This window comes from Eurosta solidaginis, chromosome 1 (assembly GCF_040869045.1).
Source record: "Eurosta solidaginis isolate ZX-2024a chromosome 1, ASM4086904v1, whole genome shotgun sequence".
Lineage (NCBI taxonomy): Eukaryota > Metazoa > Arthropoda > Insecta > Diptera > Tephritidae > Eurosta > Eurosta solidaginis.
In genome coordinates this window covers 2,036,339-2,057,241 of record NC_090319.1, presented here as the reverse complement: position 1 = coordinate 2,057,241, position 20,903 = coordinate 2,036,339, and the positions used below count along the sequence as shown (strand labels likewise).

The window sequence follows — 20,903 nt, the reverse complement described above, 5'->3', positions numbered from 1 at the left end:
TGGGCGTGGTCGTTCTCCGATTTTGCTAATTGTTATTAAGCATACATATAGTAATAGTAGAAACGTTCCTGCCAAATTTCATCATGATATAGTCAACAACTGCGAAATTACAGCTTGCAAAACTTTTAAATTACCTTCTTTTAAAAGTGGGCTGTGCCACGCCCATTTTCCAAAATTAATGATAAATTGGCTTGTATATAATAATATATAATAACGACAATGTTAAAAAAATTTGCTACTTTTCAGATGGCGGAGTTTCGCAATATAAAAATAAATACAATTTTATTAATTTAATGTATCACTTTCAGGATTTTAGTATAAAAGCGGAATGGAACTTTTTTGCCACATCGCATGGTAAAAACGCTTGTGATGGAATCGGTGGTACTGTTAAAAGATTTGTTCGACGAGAAAGTTTAAGCCGTCCTGACTCCACACCAATTACTACCCCAATTGAATTTTTTAATACTGTCAAAAATGAATTTAAAACAATGCAATTTGGTTTCTGTCCCAAAGCTGATTACCAAAAAGAAAAATATTTCTTAAGGGTCGTTTCGCTACAGCTGTTCCAATCAATGACACACGGTCATTCCAGAGCTTTATACCCTTTTCAAGCAACGAAATTAAATGTAAAGTTGTATCGACTTGTAAAAATTTTAAAAGTAATAAAAAATCGGACCTAATTTAAAATATAAAGCTACCTTTATGCCTTTTCGAAGTGTTATATAGTATAAAAAATTTTGTATCACAAATTTACTGTGCGTAAAAATCATAGATTTATTCAACATAAAATTTTCAAATTTTTTTTCTCGGAAACAAAAAAAAAAACATTCTTTTAAATTTGAAGGGTAGGTTAAGAACATATTCAAGTTTCTTTCAGATTTTTTTAAAGAGAATCGGTGCTATCCTTCATTACTTTACGCTGAAAAAAAAAAATTTTTTTTTTTTAATCATATTATTTTTCAAAATTTTGAGAACATAAAATTTTTTTTATAAACTCCAATAATTTTAAAGAATTTTTATGGTAAAAGATTTTTTTCTAAAATTAATACTTTAAAAGATATTTTACCTCAAAGAAAAGCTTTCAAAAATTTTCCACTGTCAATATAATCCAAAATATTTAAAATTTTAAAAAAATATTTGCACACACTATTCTAGCCGCCAAATACTACATGTCTTCCGAATATGAAGAAAATCGGATAGGTCGACCTATCTTTTCATATAGAATGCCGCATATGTATGTATGTAGTAGTTAAGTTGACCATGCATACATACACAGGCAGGCGTTGGCTGTATACAATTGTAGCACGTACCTGCTGCAAGTAAATGTAAGCAAGTTGCTCGAGTTCAGGTCAGAAATGGTTTAATATCTTTTGAACCACAAAATTGTCCAACCTAAAATGAAAAGTGTTTTTTAGACGAAAGTGTATCGCATATTATATATATTTTTTCGAAAATATTCTTGGGGGAAACAATATGTAATAATTATTTTAAAAAATTCATTTTTTATTCATTATTTTGATTTTATAAAATGAAATATTTTTTAACGCAGTTATAAAGTAAATATTGTTACCTTCAAAATAAAACAAATGTTAATAAATAAATCTATAAATCTTATAAAATAAAGTCGATAAATGCCATGTATGCACATAACTTCACACAGAATACTCCGATTTTAAAACGGGTTTTAGCATTTGAAAGCTTAGCTACGTGAGATGGTTACAGTGTAATTTGAAGATATATATTATAGGGGCGTGGGAAATTGCCAAAATGTAGCAAAAAATCATAAAATTTTTGTTTACACAGCTATAACTCATAAACGGATGGATGGATTTCAAAAAATCTACTTTTCAGTAAAACTTTGAAATATTTACCTTCGATCTGCATCAAAAAAAATACTTGATTCCTTTCTTATATCAGCCAAATTGTTTAAACAAAAGTAACATTTTTATCAAAAAATTCGTATGTGTGTTTGTTCGCTGTGAACTGTCCGCGCTAATTGCTTTTGAGTGAGGCTTGATGCGACGTAGGTTTATAGGTATGTATGGATGTACATCACTACATAGTATAAAACAAAGTCGCTTTTTCTGTCCCTATGTCCCTTTGAATGCTTCAATCTTTAAAAATATGCAACGGATTTTGATGCGCTTTTTTTAATAGATATCACTCTTTAAGAGGAAGTAACGGATGAACATATTTGGCTGAAAATTGGTGGACGGGTAGCTTAGAACCAGGAGACAGGCATAGGCTAATTTGTATCCCGTTCTGGATAAGGTATTGAGATCAAAACGTGGCGTGGGTAATCCTGGGATATGTTTGTACAATATGGGTATCGAATGAGCACTTTGATTCGGGGTATTTTTCGTACCCGCGGGTAACTAGGGTCTCGAGATATAAGCGAAAACGTGGACGCGGGTACCCCTAGAATGTGTTCATAGAATATGGATAACAAATGAAAGCTTTTGATGTGTGCTTTAGTACAGGGTAGTGTTCATACCTATTTGTGAAGGGTCTCGAGATATAGGCCAAAACGTGCATCATGGTAACACTAGGATGTGTTTTTACATTATGGGTATCAAATTGAAGCTGTTGATGAGTGCTTTAGTACATAGTCATTTTTATACCGCTGGGTGACTAGGGTCTCAAGATATGGACAAAACCTGGACCCGGAGATCCCTAGAATATGTGTGTAATATGGATATCAAATGAAAGTTGTTGCTGAGAGCTAGGGGGAAGAGCTAGACGGAAAAAGCTTATTAAAATGTATGGAGATAGACCAAATTTAGGGCAGAACAACGTCTGATGGGTCTGCTAGTAATAAATAAAACAAATATTAATAAGATGCGACGAGTGGAACCAAAGATATAGCATTTTGAATGTGGGCAAGTTTGCTTACCCATCGAATCTGAGCACACGCAGATCTCTGAAAAACAAATTTTTCGAGGAAATCCTGATATATGTATTGATTTAAATTGTGAAAAAATTCCAAGAAATAAATTTGGTGTTTTTGAAAAAAGTGAAAATTTGTTTCTACAAATCCGTACCATTTGTAAAATAATCACCCATATATGAATAATTAAAAAACCATGAGGAAAACACAATAACATATATATTATAACAAACTTGTTAGTAAATTATACTTGAAGTTCATAATTTAGCAGCCATTTAAAGTGGTAGTAAACTTTTTTAAATCTTTTTATGCATAATGAAGAAAATTTGCCCTACATAAATGATGCTAATACTTTGTGCACGCTAAGATGTCCTAATTGGGTTAAACTGAGTCCATTCTTTGCTCATTTGCATTTGTTCTAACAACCTAATAAAAACTTCGAGTTAGTTTTCTAATTTCAAGTTAGGTTAGGATGCCAAGTGGAATGAAAGTTACTTAGTTTGAGATAAGTTGATCTCGCCTAATTAAAAATGTAATATAAAGTACTTACGTATGTTGTATGTATGACAAAAAGGCAGGTACGTAGATAAACATCTATTGCTTATCTTGATATTATACACAAAAACTTATATCTACCTGGCAATTGTTTCAGAAATTTCATAAAAGCCATTATCTTTTGATGACTTTACCTTATTAAGTTAGTTATTCGAAATGAGATACGAAAATTATATCACTTTCTTGCACATTCCTATTCTTGTTGGCATTCTTTACATCACAGATGCTTTGATGTTATCAGCTCTTTTTTGATGTAGACATTTTGTACATATTTGAAGGTGAATAACAAATTGAATGTCAACAGTTATGTGACTGTGGTTATTTGGTTACATTTGTATGTTAGTGTTCGCAAGAATATGGAATTACAACGGAAAAGTTTGTGTCCGTAATAAATTACGCTATAATTTAGGAATTTATCTATATTTTTGACCAAAGCTATTAACTCAGGGAACTAAAGATACATTTTAGTAGAAACATCACGAAATTAAATAACGTGAAAAGTAATATGTTCTACTGATGCATATGCAAATGTGGTCTTCCGTAAGAAGCTGTAAAACAATTACTTTTATAGAAACAATGTTCTCCCCAATTATTTCTAAAATCGACCACTTTTTTCCGACTTTAGTATTGGAAGTTCTTTGAAGGGCTTAACTAGAGAAAGGGTACCACGTGACACAAACACATTGCTAATTTCGTTGAGGTTAAAACTTTAAGCAATTCAGTAAAAAATGCAGCACGGTCGTTAACCAAATTTCCTCAGATCTATATAAAAAAAACATAAAATAATATATACATATACATATGTATAATACTAAAGAAACAAAATTCTATAAAACTACAAAGTTAGGATAACGGCTTTTGATTTACGGATTACAAAATTTTGATTTTGTTCTACCTAATGTGGGCGGTTTTACGCCCAATTTTTAGTTATACATTTAATACACTGACCAAGTTTTATCACTTTATCAGTATTAGTTAATGCTTCGTTCCATTTTTCCACATTTTTGCTATCATTTGATTTCAATTTTTTTAAATACAAATGTGTTCTTATTTCAAAAACCTCGTGTACTAAATTTGTTGAAGATATCTAAACTCTTTTTAACTAAGAGTAACTATTTTACGAGATTCCGGAGTGTAACTCACTTCTATTTAACCACAAAAAATAAAGCATAAACTAGTTGGAAAGTCGTGCAACGTTGCCATGGCAACCACTGTAACATCGAAATATAACAAATCAATCCGCAATTATTGTAAAGCTTCCATTTCTCATGACTAGAGTGGACCTGACTTGGTTTGAATTTGGCAACTTAGCCTTGATTATATAACGCTTAGCATCAGGGGCGGAAACTGTTATTCCTTTTATAATATAATTCCTTGCAAAACTATTAATTTTGGAAATTTAGTATATTTGGATCAAGATAAAAATTATTTTCGGAAAACATTTTTTTTATTCGGATAAGCCGTTTCTTTGTTATCAAGCCGGACTTTTATTTTGGCCTTAAAAAATAATAGTCCGTATTTAACTTTTATTTCCGGACTTTTATTTTTAAAAGTACGAGTTTAACTAGTTCTTTCGGACTGAAAAAATAAAAATAGGGATTTCACTTTTATATGTGGACTTTTATGGAAAAGTTCGAAAAATAAAAAGGATGTATGATTGGCCATGATATTGCCATAGGGATACCTGAGAACTCAAACATTCTCACCTACGACAATTTTTTGGTCCGGACTTTTTCGACTCGGAAAAAAAAAATATTATTTTCCGTCCCTGCTTAGCACATACATATGATCTGCATTGTGCTTGCTTTTAGTCAAATTAAAAGAAGAAGACAAATAAACTCATTTGATCACAAATACATGCTTACATGCTCAAATAAAAACCAAAATAAAGTTTAAAAACATAAAAAGCATCCAAAATTACTTAAAACTTATGTAGAAAATCAAAAATTAACAGACTTCCAAGTCAAGTTCAATGACTTACTTTGTATGCGCGGGAGCTTTAGTCAGAAAATTATAAGCATGATGAAATGAATATTCAGGTGTTCTCACCCCGTTGACGTTTTCCCTTATTCTGACAAGTTCGGCATGCATATTTTAGAGGTTCTATATATCATACAGAACTGCCTTTGAGTTCTACTACGATCGGAGTAGATTTAGCAATACGTTTAGAAATATTTTAACTATATAAGCCGCTACTAGAATTGTTTAGCCAAAAAGATTAACGTAACTTTGTGTTTCCCAAAAGACTATAGAAACATTTTTGCACAAAACTAATTTTTTGGGCGATTTTGTACAAAAAATGAAGCAATCAAAATTTAATAGTTTTGTAATAAAAGTAAATACAGGATGATAGAGCTACCGAAAAGTGAGGTTATGTTATTGACATCACCTTAATTATTACATCATGATTATACGTATGTATGTGGAAAAAATTGTTATATATAAGACAATTTTTGTCTTTTCACGCCGCTCTGCATAGAGTTTTTATAAAACTTTAATTAAAACTTCAAAATAAATGTTTTTACCAATAGCCTTACTTATATTTTAAGAAATAATAGTTGAGAAGTACTGGAGAAATAGTCACCTCCAAACGTTTTACACCCGTTGCATTCAAAATTAGTTAGGCCCTTATTATGAACATCTTTCGATCTTCGTTGGCTACCGAGCATCGAAAAACGAATTCCAAATTCGCATTATGACAGCTCATTGCTGTCGAAATTTTCGTTGTGTATCTAATTTTGAATCGAATAGAAGTTTGTTGTCGACGCTGTAATGAATTAGAAGAAAATTGTTTCAAATGTAAGTTTTTTGTGATTATCTTCTACTTTTTTGCTACCTAATAGTAATTTCAAACTATATGTATTAATCTTATATAGGTCCAAGGTCCGTTAATAACAAAAGGAACTTGCACAAAGGATCAGGTGGAAAAAAAATTCCGAGTGCATTCTCGTTCCCTATGCTCAGTTAAGACAATCCCTAGCGCAAAATCTGAGAATTGTTGCCAATTTCAAAATAGTTGTGCATTTTTGCAGCCATTAATCTTTACTGGATAGCAAGTCCTTGGGCCTTTCTATGATCAGTATGAAGTTTAACTAAGCTCGTAGTTAGCTTCTTTTCCTGCAGGGTATTTGTCATAAAAACAATCCTTATATCAAATTTCGTGGAATTAATAGTATTACTGAGAGATTACAGAAATAAAATATTTTTAATTGTCAAACCTTGCTTCTCCATATTAAAAGTGAATTGAAATATCGGTATAATCAGAGTTGGACATTATTCGAATAAATTTGTATTTGGATAATTATTTTAATGAAAATATTCACTAAGAAAATTGTTCTAAGTTAATTTATTCATGAATAATAATTTAGCGATTGAAAATTCTTCTCAAATACTCACAGTTTATTCATTTAAATTTGAGTGGAAAACAATTATTTTGAATGCTAACTGAAATTGTTTTTTTTTTCGTATTTATTTATTACTCGAAAAACAACGAAAATGAAATTTCTTTGAATATCCAAAATTATCTGCATTCGTGAACAATCAACAAAAAAATAATTTATATATTATTCGTTATTCGAATAAATGTTGCCCAACTCTGACTATAATTTAGTTAAAAATAAAAAATAAATGTAAGGCGCGATAACCTCCGAAGAAATTTTAGGCCGAGCTTCTCTTCAAATTTGCGTCGTGCTCCTTTTTAATTTCTCACACAAATTGGCGGGACGGGACCTACTTGTTTTATTCCGACTCCGAACGGCATCTGCGAGGCAGATGAGTTTTCACTGAGAGATTTTCATGACGGAAATACACTCGGAGTGCTTGCCAAACACTGCCGAGGGGCGACCCCGCTTAGAAAAATTTTATTCTAATTGAAAAACCTAATTTCTAGAATTTTGATGTTGCTTTGCCCGGGGTGTGAACCCAGGGCATTCGGTGTGGTAGGCGGAGCACGCTACCATCACACCACGGTGGCGGCCGATTTTATATAATTTAGTTATATGCTATCAAAACATTGATTTTTTTCCATTAGACTATGAACAAAAATTTTTTTAGAGCGCGTAGTCACCAACCGATTTTGCTAACTTTGTGAAGTGTATACTACATATTTACAGTGAAATGCTCCATGCCGAATTTCAACATGATATTTTCGTCCATATTCAAAACTAAGCTCTGCATTTAGTAGCTAGTAGGCTAGTATACCGAATTTCGTAAAGATATCTAAACTGCAGATTTAATGTGAACGATGCTTAATTTGGTTTGAGACTTCACAATTTTAGATCCAGATTATTGCTTAGAACTAATGCGAAGTTGACCTCTACCAAATCACATGAGTATGTCGCTTACTTGGTCGAATCCGTGATTTTAACAAAACCAAACATCTTAAAAATGTCAAAGATTCGTGAAAATTTATTGGAAAATTATTTCATTTTGAAAAAAGTTGGCTCCATTTTTCCTAGATTTTACCTGGACAAATTGCGGTTTCCTTTTTATTTGTTATATGTTTTTTAATCTTTAATCACGCCGTTGCACTCACCCAAAATGTTTACTGAATTTTGAGGAAAAATTTAAGTTTCAGCAGGAAAGCAGTAAGTCATTGAAATAGGTCTATTCTGCAATGATTTTTACCGCCTACAAATTATTTTTTCTTATTTTCCTCTTATTAGGGAAAATATACACATATAAACAAATAGCGATATGTTTTGTTTTGAAATAAAATAAGTTTTTGTTATTCAAACACAAACTCAAAGCCACATATTTATTTCTTCAACTTTTAATACAAAAGCATTTTTCATATTAAATCAGAGATTATTAGCAACATGCGCCAGATGAGAGTGGGTACCCAAGACATTTTCCTCAAAGAAAGTTTATTCATTTATTTCTTCCTGCTTATCATAGCTTCAATGACATTCCAGCAACAGACATTTTTTTTAACATCATTATTGACTTTCATGAGTCAACTGACCTATTATATTTACAAATATTTATATGTATTTTTCTTAAGGAATGAAAGCTAGGCAAGCCAAATATTTTAGTATTTGAGGTCGATGGGAATGACAGCCACTTTATTCTCCCCTCTTTATTTATTCTAAGCTCTCCCCCAAGAGTATAATTAATTTATGTATATTCATTTTTATTTTGTCGTAGGTTCGACATTGAATGTTATCGAGAGCGCTGCTATAACGACAACAGCAAAGTCATTTGCGAGCATACCAAAAATGACAACAACAACAACAAAAACGACATCAACGACGAAAACACTGCCAACAGGAATGGCAACGAAGATATTCGCTTTAACTTTGAATGAAGAAAGCTTCACAACAACAGTTACCGCACTACCATTAACTATGAACAATGATACAAACGCGTCCAATATTCATTCAATTAATTCAAAAGAAGCGGGGTGTGCTGGGACGGCGGGTTCCGAAATAACAACTAAGTCATCAATAATAGAATTTATAAAAGCGGCTGAAGCAACGAAGCAGAGAGATGAAAGTAACATTGCTAAGAATGATCGGAGCGATTCCTCTAAGGCGGTTGAAGCGACAATTGCTATTGATGATATAGAGTTTGGTTGCTTAAAAACAACAACAAAAAGGAAAGAAACATTTGCAACAACACTCCAAGCTGATTTTACAGAAACTAAAGCGACAAAAACAGCAGCAAATATGAGCAGAAGTTCAGCGCAGGTAACAACAACAACAAAACAAACTGATATGACAATGAAGCGAACAAAAGCAGCATTCAATTGCACACAAACACATGAAAAGTTGACCAGCGGTGGAAGTGCCACAGGTGAGCGAGATGCTCGGATAGCCGGAAGTCGATTTGATTCAACAAAGGTTGACATGCCAACAGCAGAAGCCAGAACAATAGTTACGCCGGTAACAATAGTAGGTGCATATTCAACCATTCCCACAGCCTTAAGTTCAACGCAGAACGATGTGACAACAAAAGCATCACTAGCAACAGCAACACCAACATCTACAGTACAATTGTTGGCTACAACGCTTTGGGCGTCGACTTCAAGGGATGAATACACAGAACAGAATTATCGAAATTTCACGAAAGGAATTAACGCCTTGGCGGCAGAAAGCAATCACAACAACAAAGTATCCAATTACAGTTATAATCAGACTGCATGGAACATACATGCAAACGATGAAAATGACAAAAGTAAAATTGATATTATTGCCGGCAGGAAAAACTTAAGTAGCTCGTATCATCAACGCCGAGGGACACAACAAAGGCAAACAAATCCACTGCCACGTCCGAAAGTACAGAAAAGCAATAACGATAGCAACGGCGACATCAACAACAATTACAACTATTTATACAATAGCAACAACAATTACTTCAGTAATCAACAACAGCAATTGCTGCAACACCAGCCACGCCCACAATATGCTCGTCAAGTACAGCAAAAACAACATTATCACATAGCAGCAATGATGCCATTGGCAACATCATCCACAACAGCTGCGATATTCCCAGCCTTTGGTAATAATCTGATTCACGATAAATATGCAAAACTAAACGACGCAAACTTGAATAAATCAAAGGCAACAAAATACGAAAACAAACAAAAATTGGATGCAGCAATATCACACGACGCCAACAACATGTCGCTTACAACAATGGAAATCAACTCTGGTTCTACGGTAGTTGGACAGACGACAGCAGCAATGAATGAGCACGATGCCGGAAATACCGCAACTAATGCCTCGGCGTTTCCCACAGTCACAACAACAACAATGAAATCAACCACACGACGTCCACCACCCACAACAACACCACGTCCAACACCATCAATCGACGATTATCAAACTGTCATCAGTCAAGCCGGTACACACGCCTATTTGCCATGCAATGTAAGTCAAATTTTTTTGTCTGTTTACAAGAATAAGTTCTCAAGTGATTTAAAAATATTGATGATCTCATATTGAGCATCCATATTAGGTTGGGCCGATTTATTAACCGATATCGCGCCATCGATTTTTAAATAGGATTTGGCTCAGGAAAAAAAGTTCCACTACGCATAACCAAAAAAATAATTTTCGAGCCGGCGAAATTTAATTTTTTTCACTTTTTTTCTGCTTTGATTTTTATGGATTTTTTCATCACCTACTAAAAAAATTGTCGTATGTATACCCTGCCCGACCCAAAAATGTCCGCTAAAAACGTTGCCGATAACAGTTTTTTGAAAAAAAAAATACGCTCGTCAAAATTTATTATTTTTTTCAAAAAACTGTTATCGACAACGTTTTTAGCGGACATTTTTGGGTCGAACAATCAAATGAAAATTTTTTTAGTAGGTCATGAAAAAAACCTTAAAAATCAAAGTCGAAAAAAAGTCAAAGAAATGAAATTTCGCAGCCTCGAAAATTATTTTTTTGGGTATGCGTAGTGGAACTTTTTTTCCTGAGCCCAAATCCTATCGAAAAATCGATGGCGCGATTCCGGTTAACTTTCGTCCATACAAATTGACCCACCCTTATCCATATACTTTTATTAAAGTTACAGCTCTTCCATTAATTCTTTCTACAAATCGGTGGAACCTAGAATTTTAATGCCGACTTGGAACGGTGGGAAGACGAGAGAGTTTACATGACACAAATAAATTTTTAAATGGCTTTGCCAAACCGCTGTCGAAGGGCAAAATACTAAGTAAATGAGTAAATGAACCTGCCACATTCGATATGGCTGGATAGCACACTACTCCCATACTTGTATAAGCTCATGTATTCATAAAATAATAGAGTGGACACCTCCCATTAGACCTTGAAAAATCAATTACAACAAAACAAAAATGAGTGCCTTTGAAGTCAGAAATTAGAGCTAACGGCGCTCGCTTACTTAAATTTTTGCTGCTTCGCTTCCAGAAGTTCTTTAAAGCAATCACAATGAAAAGCACTGGGGAAAATCGGGCTTTGCCTTAGTTAGGCGAATAAAATACCAGATTCAAGGGGTTGTGTAGCGCCACCTTTTAAGGTCGCCAGCGCAATATATAGCTTCTCCAAACCCAATTGTCAACCTCATCTTCGAGCGGCGAATACCGTTTCACTAAAAAACGAGGCTCTGGCAAACCCAAGCTCCTCATGGAACTTGGAGATGGGAAGGGGGGGATAGCCTTAATGGAGCTGTTTTACCGGAGCGTACCGGGTCTGTAACCATCACATCTATAACACTCCCCAAAGCCTTCGGGGAGTAACCTTATCGCTACAACAACGACAACATTACTTAGTATGAATTGGAATAACTTTTTTAAAATTAAAATAACACCCTACTTATAATTTTCTGAATTTGAATTGTAATTTTGTGAACTTGAAATGCAATTTTCTGAACTTGAATTCACGATTTACTGAACTGGAATTGTAATTTTCTGAATTTGAATTGTAACTTTCTGAATTTTAATTTGAATTTCTGAACTTGAATTGTAATTTTCTGAACTTGAATTGAAAACTCTGTACTTGAATTGTAAATTTCTTAACTTGAATTTTAAATTTCTAAATCAAAATTGGAAATTCTGAACTTGAATTGTAATTTTCTGAACTTGAACTGTAAAAGGTGTAGAAAAAATTCTTCAAAAGCAAAACAACGTTTACAATTTTTTGTTGTTTATTTGGAATATCTTAAATTTCCCAACCAAAAAAAGCAGTGAGCACATATATGTAATACTCCTGTATTGCTCAAAAGGCTAGATACATTCCCAAACATCAGAGTGCCTATATATTCCTGTTTAAGCGTTTTTGTTTTTGTATTCGATAATCGAATGATGGCGGAACGATACAAAGTGGCAGCATGGTGACATACCTACAAATGTAAATAAAAATTCCATCTACTTTGCTTTTGTAAATTCGATGGACAAATGTCAAAATCGTAGTGCGCCGGAAGTTGATGTACCAAATCAAATAAAAACAGTTTATAATCAGCTGTCCCATACTGCCACCTTGTATCGTTCCGCCATGATCGAATGTACCTAAATTTAAATTTTTTCTTGTCACACTTATGCTGCTACAATCACAAAAGTTTTTTAGGTTGTCTTGTTTTGATTTTGAATTCTAAAAACATTGCGAGCATTTTCTATTAGCAATATAGGAGTGTTACATATATGAGTGAGCATAACCCACTTAAACAAACAAGGCAGGAAAGAACCATAAATTAAAAAAATTATATGAAATTGGAAAAAAATTACTGCATATCACATTTTACTGCTTTTATGTTTGCCAACCATGAAGGCAGCTTGTGTCTTATTTTAGGCTCTGAAACGAATTATAGACCAGTGAAACATGAAAGCTATCCTAAATTATGTAAATCGGAAACTCAGTACCCATTAATTTTTATTTTTTCTCTACAACGAATTTAAAATTGAAACATCTAATTTTTCTGATCTAACGTTTACCACTTACTGCCTTTTTGCTAAGCGCGGCAGTGTAGATTTCGCCAACTTGTAGCAAAATTTAAAAAGTCGACGAATATGAGCCGAAGTGCATTTGACTAGAATTAAAGCCAAAAAAATGTATTATTTTAGAATGTTTCTAGACTGATTACACCGGACAGATTTTCTCATTGCATAAAATGAACCCCTCAAAAAACAACAAGATAAGGAAATATGTGGTTAAACAATTTTCGGACGAACAAAGTTCGAAGAATATTTCAAAGCAGCAAAAATTCCTTGTTTGTATGTGAGCTATTTAAATACAAAACTAGAAAAGGTATATTGGGAATGCCACGTATATGACTGGAGTTAATTACAAAAGTCCATCCACACATCTAGATATATTTAAACTTACAATTGGTTCAAATTTAAAGCTTCGAAGTTGTTCATAACACCGTTTTCTTTAATTATGGTCCTTAGTTTTTATGCCGATCACAGCTTAGATCTATTTGTGCGATATGCTATTCATTTGTTGCAGGTTGAACCACGAAAAGATTAAACTTTACTTATCCTGCAGCTATCAGCATGACTTTATTGACAGCTTAAAATATTATTCAGCAGTCAATAATCATTTCGACAAATAACTTCCGTAGTTAAATAATGCTAGTAAGTACTGGCTTTTCTCACCAACCGATCTAATTCAACATGTACATACATATATATGTGTCGCATAATGTGATTTGGTGAAAGTCCCACTCAAAGCATGTTTTAACGGGCAACTTTAACCTGTTACTTTTGTGTTAGAATTATGTGCGCGCACACTCACATATTTAGTACACTTTTTAAGAGACATACATAAAGTTTTGGTTTTTCATAACGGACTGTTTTGTTGTGCATTGTATACAGTAAAGTATTTGTTAAGAAGAAATTTGTCGGTGATATTTTACTTTTACCAGGTCTAGCTACCAAATATTTTTACTGCACCAAACATTATACAAATATCACACAATTCAATAGAAACAAGTAAGCAAGCCTTAGCGATACCGAATATTATATACTCATATACACATACATATCGTCGCGCGCTTGCCAGAAGCATGAATGTGCCAAAATGAAAATGTTGGGAAATATCCAGTTTCAAAGTTTATTGCTCCCTCAAACTTAGAAGAATTAGCTTCTAATGTAAAAGTGTCTACATATTATATTCACAATATGCTCTTTCAACTGAGATAATTAATCTGCTCGCGTCCCTTCTATTTTCCGAGATTTAGCACAGCTCTAGATTCAAGTAGAACCTAGATAATCTAAAGGGTAATATAACGAGGCCTATAACACAAAAACGGAAAAATTGCACATTCATATTCATGCTTCTGGTTAGGGGCCGACGATATATTGAATTTAAAGAGAAATGCTACGAACATCCGTAAGCACCTATAAAACAGCTACTGCCTTAAATATAATTTTCTGACCAAATCTCTAAAACTTTTAAATATTCTTCTGCTAAGTGGTGGCAGTGCCACACCCATTTCCCAAAAGCTTACTAAATTTATATTTTGTTTTATGAAAGTTTTCACTCCCCAAATGCATCACTTTGCCAGGTTTTGTTGTATTTTTCTATGCATTCTCCCTTTTTTTGAAACGCAGGCGTTCCTTATATTTGATTTCAAACATTTTCAAAACAAATATCTTCAAATATTGTCATTGGCTTTTGACTTATGGCTTGCAAAATTTTAAATTTTCTTTTTTTAATTCTGTCTGGGCGGTACCTCGGCTATCGTCATAAAGTCAACTCACATACTTATCAATATTAATTTACCGGTCGTTGGTATAATTTATTTTTCTATTTTTCGAAATTTCCATATCGATGTCTTTTTTACAAGTGTTGTTGCCAAAACGATTTTATAAATTTTCATAATGTGAATGTATGTACGATAATAAGAAAAACGTCCATGCCAAATTTCAACATGATATCTTCGATGTATAATAGGGTTTATGGTTTAGAAGACTTCCAAATTTTCTTCTCCTATTTGGTGCCCCGCCCGTTTTCCAAAAAAACTTCCTAATTTTTATTTCTTACCACAAAGTCAACCTACATATTAATTTTCTTCAGTATGTCGGTCTTTGGTAATGAGTTATTGCATTTTTTCCACTTTTCGAAATTTTCAATATTGAAAAAGTGGGCGTGGTTATCATGCGGTTTCTGTGCGGAAAAAAGCGGACGAACGAACCCACGGACATGGCTCAATCAAAATTTTTTGGATTCTGATAATTTTGATATAACGAAGTCTATATCTATATCGATTCCTCTATAGCATACGTACTGTCGTAATCCTAGTGAAGTTTTAATAGCCATATTTACATGGGCGCGGTGGGTATAAAAGGCAAAGTAGACGTTTCCACTACTTTTTGTTTCGTTTTGATATGAAAAAGTTGAAAACAAAATTTTAACCTAAAAGAATATTTGAGGTTCTTTCCTCATTGAAACAACATTGACTAGGAACTCGTCCTTAATTCAAATTTAATCTACAAAGTAGTCGAAAAAGGCTTACTCAAAATGAAAAATTGCAAGAAAAATTTAAACTTTCTGTATATTTTGCATTTTTCCTCAGATATTCTATTCGTGAAAAAACATTTACACATTGGAAGTGCCGAAATATGATTTTTTAATAAAAAAAAATTGTGTTCGTGCAATATGTAGTAATAATATTTTAAGCCAAATTTTGCTACAACGTATGGAGAGTAAGTTTTTGGCTCCCTTTTTCTAAATTTCGGGGGTGGATTCGAAATTCTGTTTGCAGTTTTTGTATACACGACCTACAATTTGAGAAATGTCATACGTAAAAATGTCGAGTAAATCCTTTTCAACAACAGTTAGCAACTTTTCTGCTTCTCTTGGAAAATGGAAAATCTGGCGGAAGGAGAAATGATGAAGTCTCCAAGTGTTAGTATAAAATGTTACTTATTTTATAAGAGCTGACGTTCCTCAGGCACCAAGTCTTAAGTAATTCAGGACTCTGCACGCATGGCCGAAGGACACCCTGTGATCAGTTTAATTGAAAGTTACAAGGAAACTACGTTAAATAGTCCATAAATTTCTTTAGAAAAATTTATTTGTGGGATGTCACCTTTCAGATAATTAATTGGTTACTGTGTTGCGATTTTGCTGTTAAAGTTACTTAAACGTTTTTTCTGCTAAAATCGTGGATTGTTTTAGGTTATCGGCTTAACTGAAAATAATTGAGGATATTAATCAAGATCTAGTAACATCAAATAAATTTCAAGTTTAAAAGCAAATTATTAACACTTTTTCACTGAAATATATTTATACTCTTTTATAGATGTCGAAGCTTAAAATAGGTGTTGTTAACCCACGATTTGACCCCCAAGAAACTTCACTTCAACATGATCAAGTGAAATGTAAATGGAATTTTCAGAAAGAATAGAACCATTTGGTTACAATCTTAAATAATGCTTAACAGCAGAGTGCATATTGTGGCAACCATTTACTGTTTGTGTTTTTAATATAACTCAAAAGAGCTTTTTCACATCATTCACAAAATCCTTTTAAATTCAACAAACTTACAACCGAGAAAGCCACGCAAGCCACCACACATACCCGCACAAAGCGTTAACAAAGCAAAAGCGAACTGAAAAAAAGAAAAAAAAATTAAATTAAGAAATAAAACGAAATAAACAGTCAGCATCGTATTTATGAACATCTGCAACCAAAAACTGAAAATGGAATGGTGTTTTCCTTTATCCTTTATCTCCTATCCTTTTCGCATAAACTTGGCCACAAAAATGTACGAGTAAACTTTTTGCTCAACAATGAAAAACAAAAACAAAAAGTCACCGCACTCACTTATAGCAACGTCAGAGGGGTGCATAATGGTGAAGGATGGACTTGAGAAGAAATTAAATGAACGACTGTCGGAAGTTGAGAAGTAAGCGCAAAACACAGCAAAACCTTTGCGTGCCCATCTGTTTGTATGTACATATGTATATATGAATGTATGCACGTGCGGTTACTCGCTTGGTTGCCGATGTCAGTCAGTGTATTTACAGTATCAATTTCCTTGACTGTACGCCACATTGGCCCATATCCGGAGCATAAAAGTACTACTGCCCCCACCAACAACACCGTAACCGCATCAGAATGCACAAACGTGCGCACACAAATCCACATACACATATATACATACATATGTATATCAACACGTATAAAATTATGCTCATGGCCAACTAAAAACGCTTGAATTAAAGTTTTTCTGTTGCTTGGATTTGAAAATATTTCGGTAGGAATTTTGAGCGCTGTTGCCGTCTCGATGCTTCGCAGCTGACGATTCATTGCAGCACAGCGTACTCAGCTCACATTTTTGCTTGCAATTCATATTATTTTGTTATGTTTTGTTTTTTTAATTCCGCCACTGCAAAGCTCCACTCACCCAATTTGATGCACGCTTTCACTTCTTAGTTTTCTTTTTTAATTATAATTCACTGTTTTCGCGTTTGTAAGGGAAATTGCATTAACGTAAACGCCGGCCTTTACACGCCTTAGGATACGTTTATGATCGAGCGTAATCGCAACACCCTATGCGACGAGAAACGCTCCATCGCTTCTTACATTTTAGCTAGCGTTGTCGCTGGCGATTGAGTGTTTATAGCAGAGCGAAATCGCAAGCGATGGAATGACCAACAATAAAACTCAAAATCTTTTTATTCACGTTGTGGCAGTGTAGAGAAAGCAACATGTGTACATTAACTCGTAAAATTTTATTATTAGAAAATAGCAATTTGTTACGAAAAAAATGTTTAAAAATTATATATAAGACAAATTTCAAGTGCATCCAATCGCCAAGGAAAGAAAATAATGTGATGAATTCCGTCATTCACATGTATTCCAGAAACACTGCTTGTCAGGTACCTTTTTAATAAACACATCCGTACTGTTTCGCTAATTTCGCTTAACTGAATCAAAATATTTTGAATGCAAATTTTTTTCGCTTTTGTCGCTTGTAATCGCTCAATTCGCTTTACGCTAAATCGCTTTGTCATAAACATCTCCATATGCACTTATATAATTTATCGCTAACAGCGATTCTCGTCGCATCGCGCGATGCGATTACGCTCGATCATAAACGTAGCCTTACACGAAAAGTGAAAAGTTTAGTTGGAGTAATTAAGCGCTGGTATATTGAAATAACCTTCCGCTAAGGTGAGCAAATATTTGACTTTGTATGTATTAAAGCCTTTAAGCTCATAAGAAATTTGTATGTTTATATATTTTGTGCATTAATACCGAAGGCTGTAGAGACTGAGGGATTGGAAGGGGCAACTTTTGCTTAGCGCCAAATATCATAAAGATCCTTTTGGCATATTTATGTTTCTGCCGCGCATTATTTAGGCACTTTTAACCTCAAAAATAATAGAAAAAGTCTGCAGTCTTTAGAAATGGCCGCTTTAAGCTGTGGAAATGGAAGAGTACACGCACTTTGAGCTGAATGAAATAATAAATGTTTTCCCGCTCCAAAAATATGTTTTACGCTATGCTGGTAGCTGCCAGTTCATTATTTTCATAAGCAAAGCGTTTTCCAATTAAAAGTTTCGCCAACATTTTATCATCTGTGACCCAAAAAAAAAAAACTAAACATTTTGAGCATTTCAAGTACAAAAAGTAGCATTAAGGAGGTCAGAGTGTAGATATGATGAAGCAGAAGCGGGAATATTAGAAAAGTGGTGAGGAAAATATGACGTTAATTACAGAACAATACTCACATTTTATATGACTCACCCGGGAATGAAGCAAATCTAATTCGTTTGTTAGTTCTTAGATAAAAAGGGAGGATAGAAAGCATAGTTACTGCTAGCATAGTTTGCTTTCTTGTTACGTTTCATCGCATTTGCATTGCTAAATGAGATTCACACAGCAAACTTTTAATTTCATTTATGCTTTTGCTTGTCCTTCTATACTTTCATTCCCACACAAAAGCAGCATCAATGCAGGGCATTTACATATAAGTCACACAACGTGTATGTGTGTTTGTGTGTCAGATTTGATGGTTTTGAAACATTTAGAAGTTGGCTTAGCTTGTGGTTAAGATATTGAGAAGCAAATATTTTGCCTTCCTGTTTAAGGTAAATTTGTTTCTTTTAAAAATTTACGGAGAACGGTAAATACATTAGATTCTGATGATTTTTATGTACGTACATAAATATGCTTTAAAAGAGGCAATGCCACTCCAAATTCAATACATTTTTAAGAGGCCACTTGGTAATACTAACTAAATTGTATGATATTGGAGCTAGTACCTGAAATTACTGGTAGCTTTTGAAGTTTTTACAGCACTTTGCTCTGTTCAATCAATATATCCACATAATAAGCCGAGTATGTCGTACGAGTATAAGACGGTTTGTTTAATAAGCAAAGTTTCTAGGTCCATTTAAATGCGATCATCATTGATTACATCCCCTTCCCTTTTGCTATGCCATTCTCTTCATCGGCACCTAAATTTTTCACAATTTTCTGCTCTTCCTACTCTCCCTGGTTTGGAATATTCCTTTCTCTGTCCGTTTGTTCCGATTTTATTTTCTTCTGTGATTTCTCTTCGACTCCTTTATTTTTTCTACTTAAAATTTTTAATATATTCTAATTAGATTTCAACTTTCGCTCTCTTTCTTTTGTTATCCACCTTTATTTTATTATACTTGTAATATTCCATTTCGACTTCCACAGCGTTTCCACTTCTCCCAATTTTTAGTTTTCCTTCCATTCGTTTTGATCTTCATTTCAATATTATCCTCCCTTCCTTTTCTATCTTCCTGCCTTTCCGCCTTCTTTTCGTTTTCCTCCATCTTTTTATTCTCCTCGCTCCCTTTATTTATATCGTTCATAAAAACCTGCGTTTTCATTTCCGTTTTCCTTTCATTGTCCTACCTCATCTTCGGTTTCTCTACAACTTCGCATCCTAATTTAATGTATGTTTTGACACTTTCCGTCTTTTCTCTTCCGTCTACTCCCCTCCCTTATATATAGGATTGCCAAGCAGTATTGCGCCTGGACAACCTACGACTGTGGTTATGTACGCGTTCTAAAGTTCTGCCATTTTATGGGACATCACAATGTTAAAAGTGTCATGTTGAATGCACTGCGAGGGATCAGAATAAGTACTGGTACTATCTCATAATGCGTTATTCCCAAACAGTTTGCTGTGGGATATCACACTAGCAGTCTTTATAAGACAGCCGTATACGTAATTTACATAAATCACAAATTAAAATAGGTTACAAGGCGAAATCAGACTGCTAGGAGGAGAGCTCGTTTTTTTGGTTTCCATTACGACTTAAAAGCAGTTAACATAAGTTTTATTTTAAAATTACATTCAATTGTACGGCGAATTAGATTTGAATTGGCTTTGCCATCATCTTGTAGATTAAGACTCGTATTGGCAAATTGACTGAAATGTAGAATAACTTCCATTCTAATCGGTATGAATATTTGTTTTTGATACTTAAAATTTTAAGGAAATTCGAAAAAGTATATCGCAGCTTCAAAAACACGTGCTTTGTCAAATTGTTTATTGTTTTCTTATTTCCACAACATAAATGGAAATATTGCACAAAATTTCGATTCCATTACTAATACTTTTTTTTTACTTCTACCTTAAACTAACGGAGGCCGTCGTGGTGTGATGGTAGCGTGCTCCGTCTACCACACTGAAAAAAAAGCTCTCGGTGAAAACTCATCTACCTTGCAGATGCTGTTCGGAGTCGGCATAAAACATGTAAGTCCCGTCCCGCCAATTTGTAGGAAAAATTGGAGCAAGACGCAAGTTGAAAGAAAAAAATATAAGGCACGATAACCTCCGAAGTGATCTAATAACGGTAATAGGAGCCTTTGAAGCTGTAATGCAGCTTTCAGTTGCATTACAACCCCACATTCCTATAGCTACAACTCTATACAGCCCCCATAAAATAAAAGAAAATAAATGTAAGGCACGAATAACGCCCGAAGATATTTTAGGCCGAGCTTCTTCGAGCCCCACTAAAATAGTCCAGCAAAAACCGTTATAAGCTGTTGTAAGCAGT

General features: G+C 33.8%; 1 protein-coding gene across 1 annotated transcript in view; it reads left to right on the top strand.

Annotated features, from left to right (window-relative positions):
• The window catches only part of dpr15 (defective proboscis extension response 15), an 89,562-nt gene that overhangs the window by 17,260 nt on the left and 51,399 nt on the right, over positions 1–20,903 (top strand). The window contains exon 2 of the mRNA XM_067763833.1: positions 8,588–10,311. Within this exon, the coding sequence (XP_067619934.1) occupies positions 8,588–10,311 (1,724 nt within the window). The remainder of the gene's footprint in view (positions 1–8,587; positions 10,312–20,903) is intronic.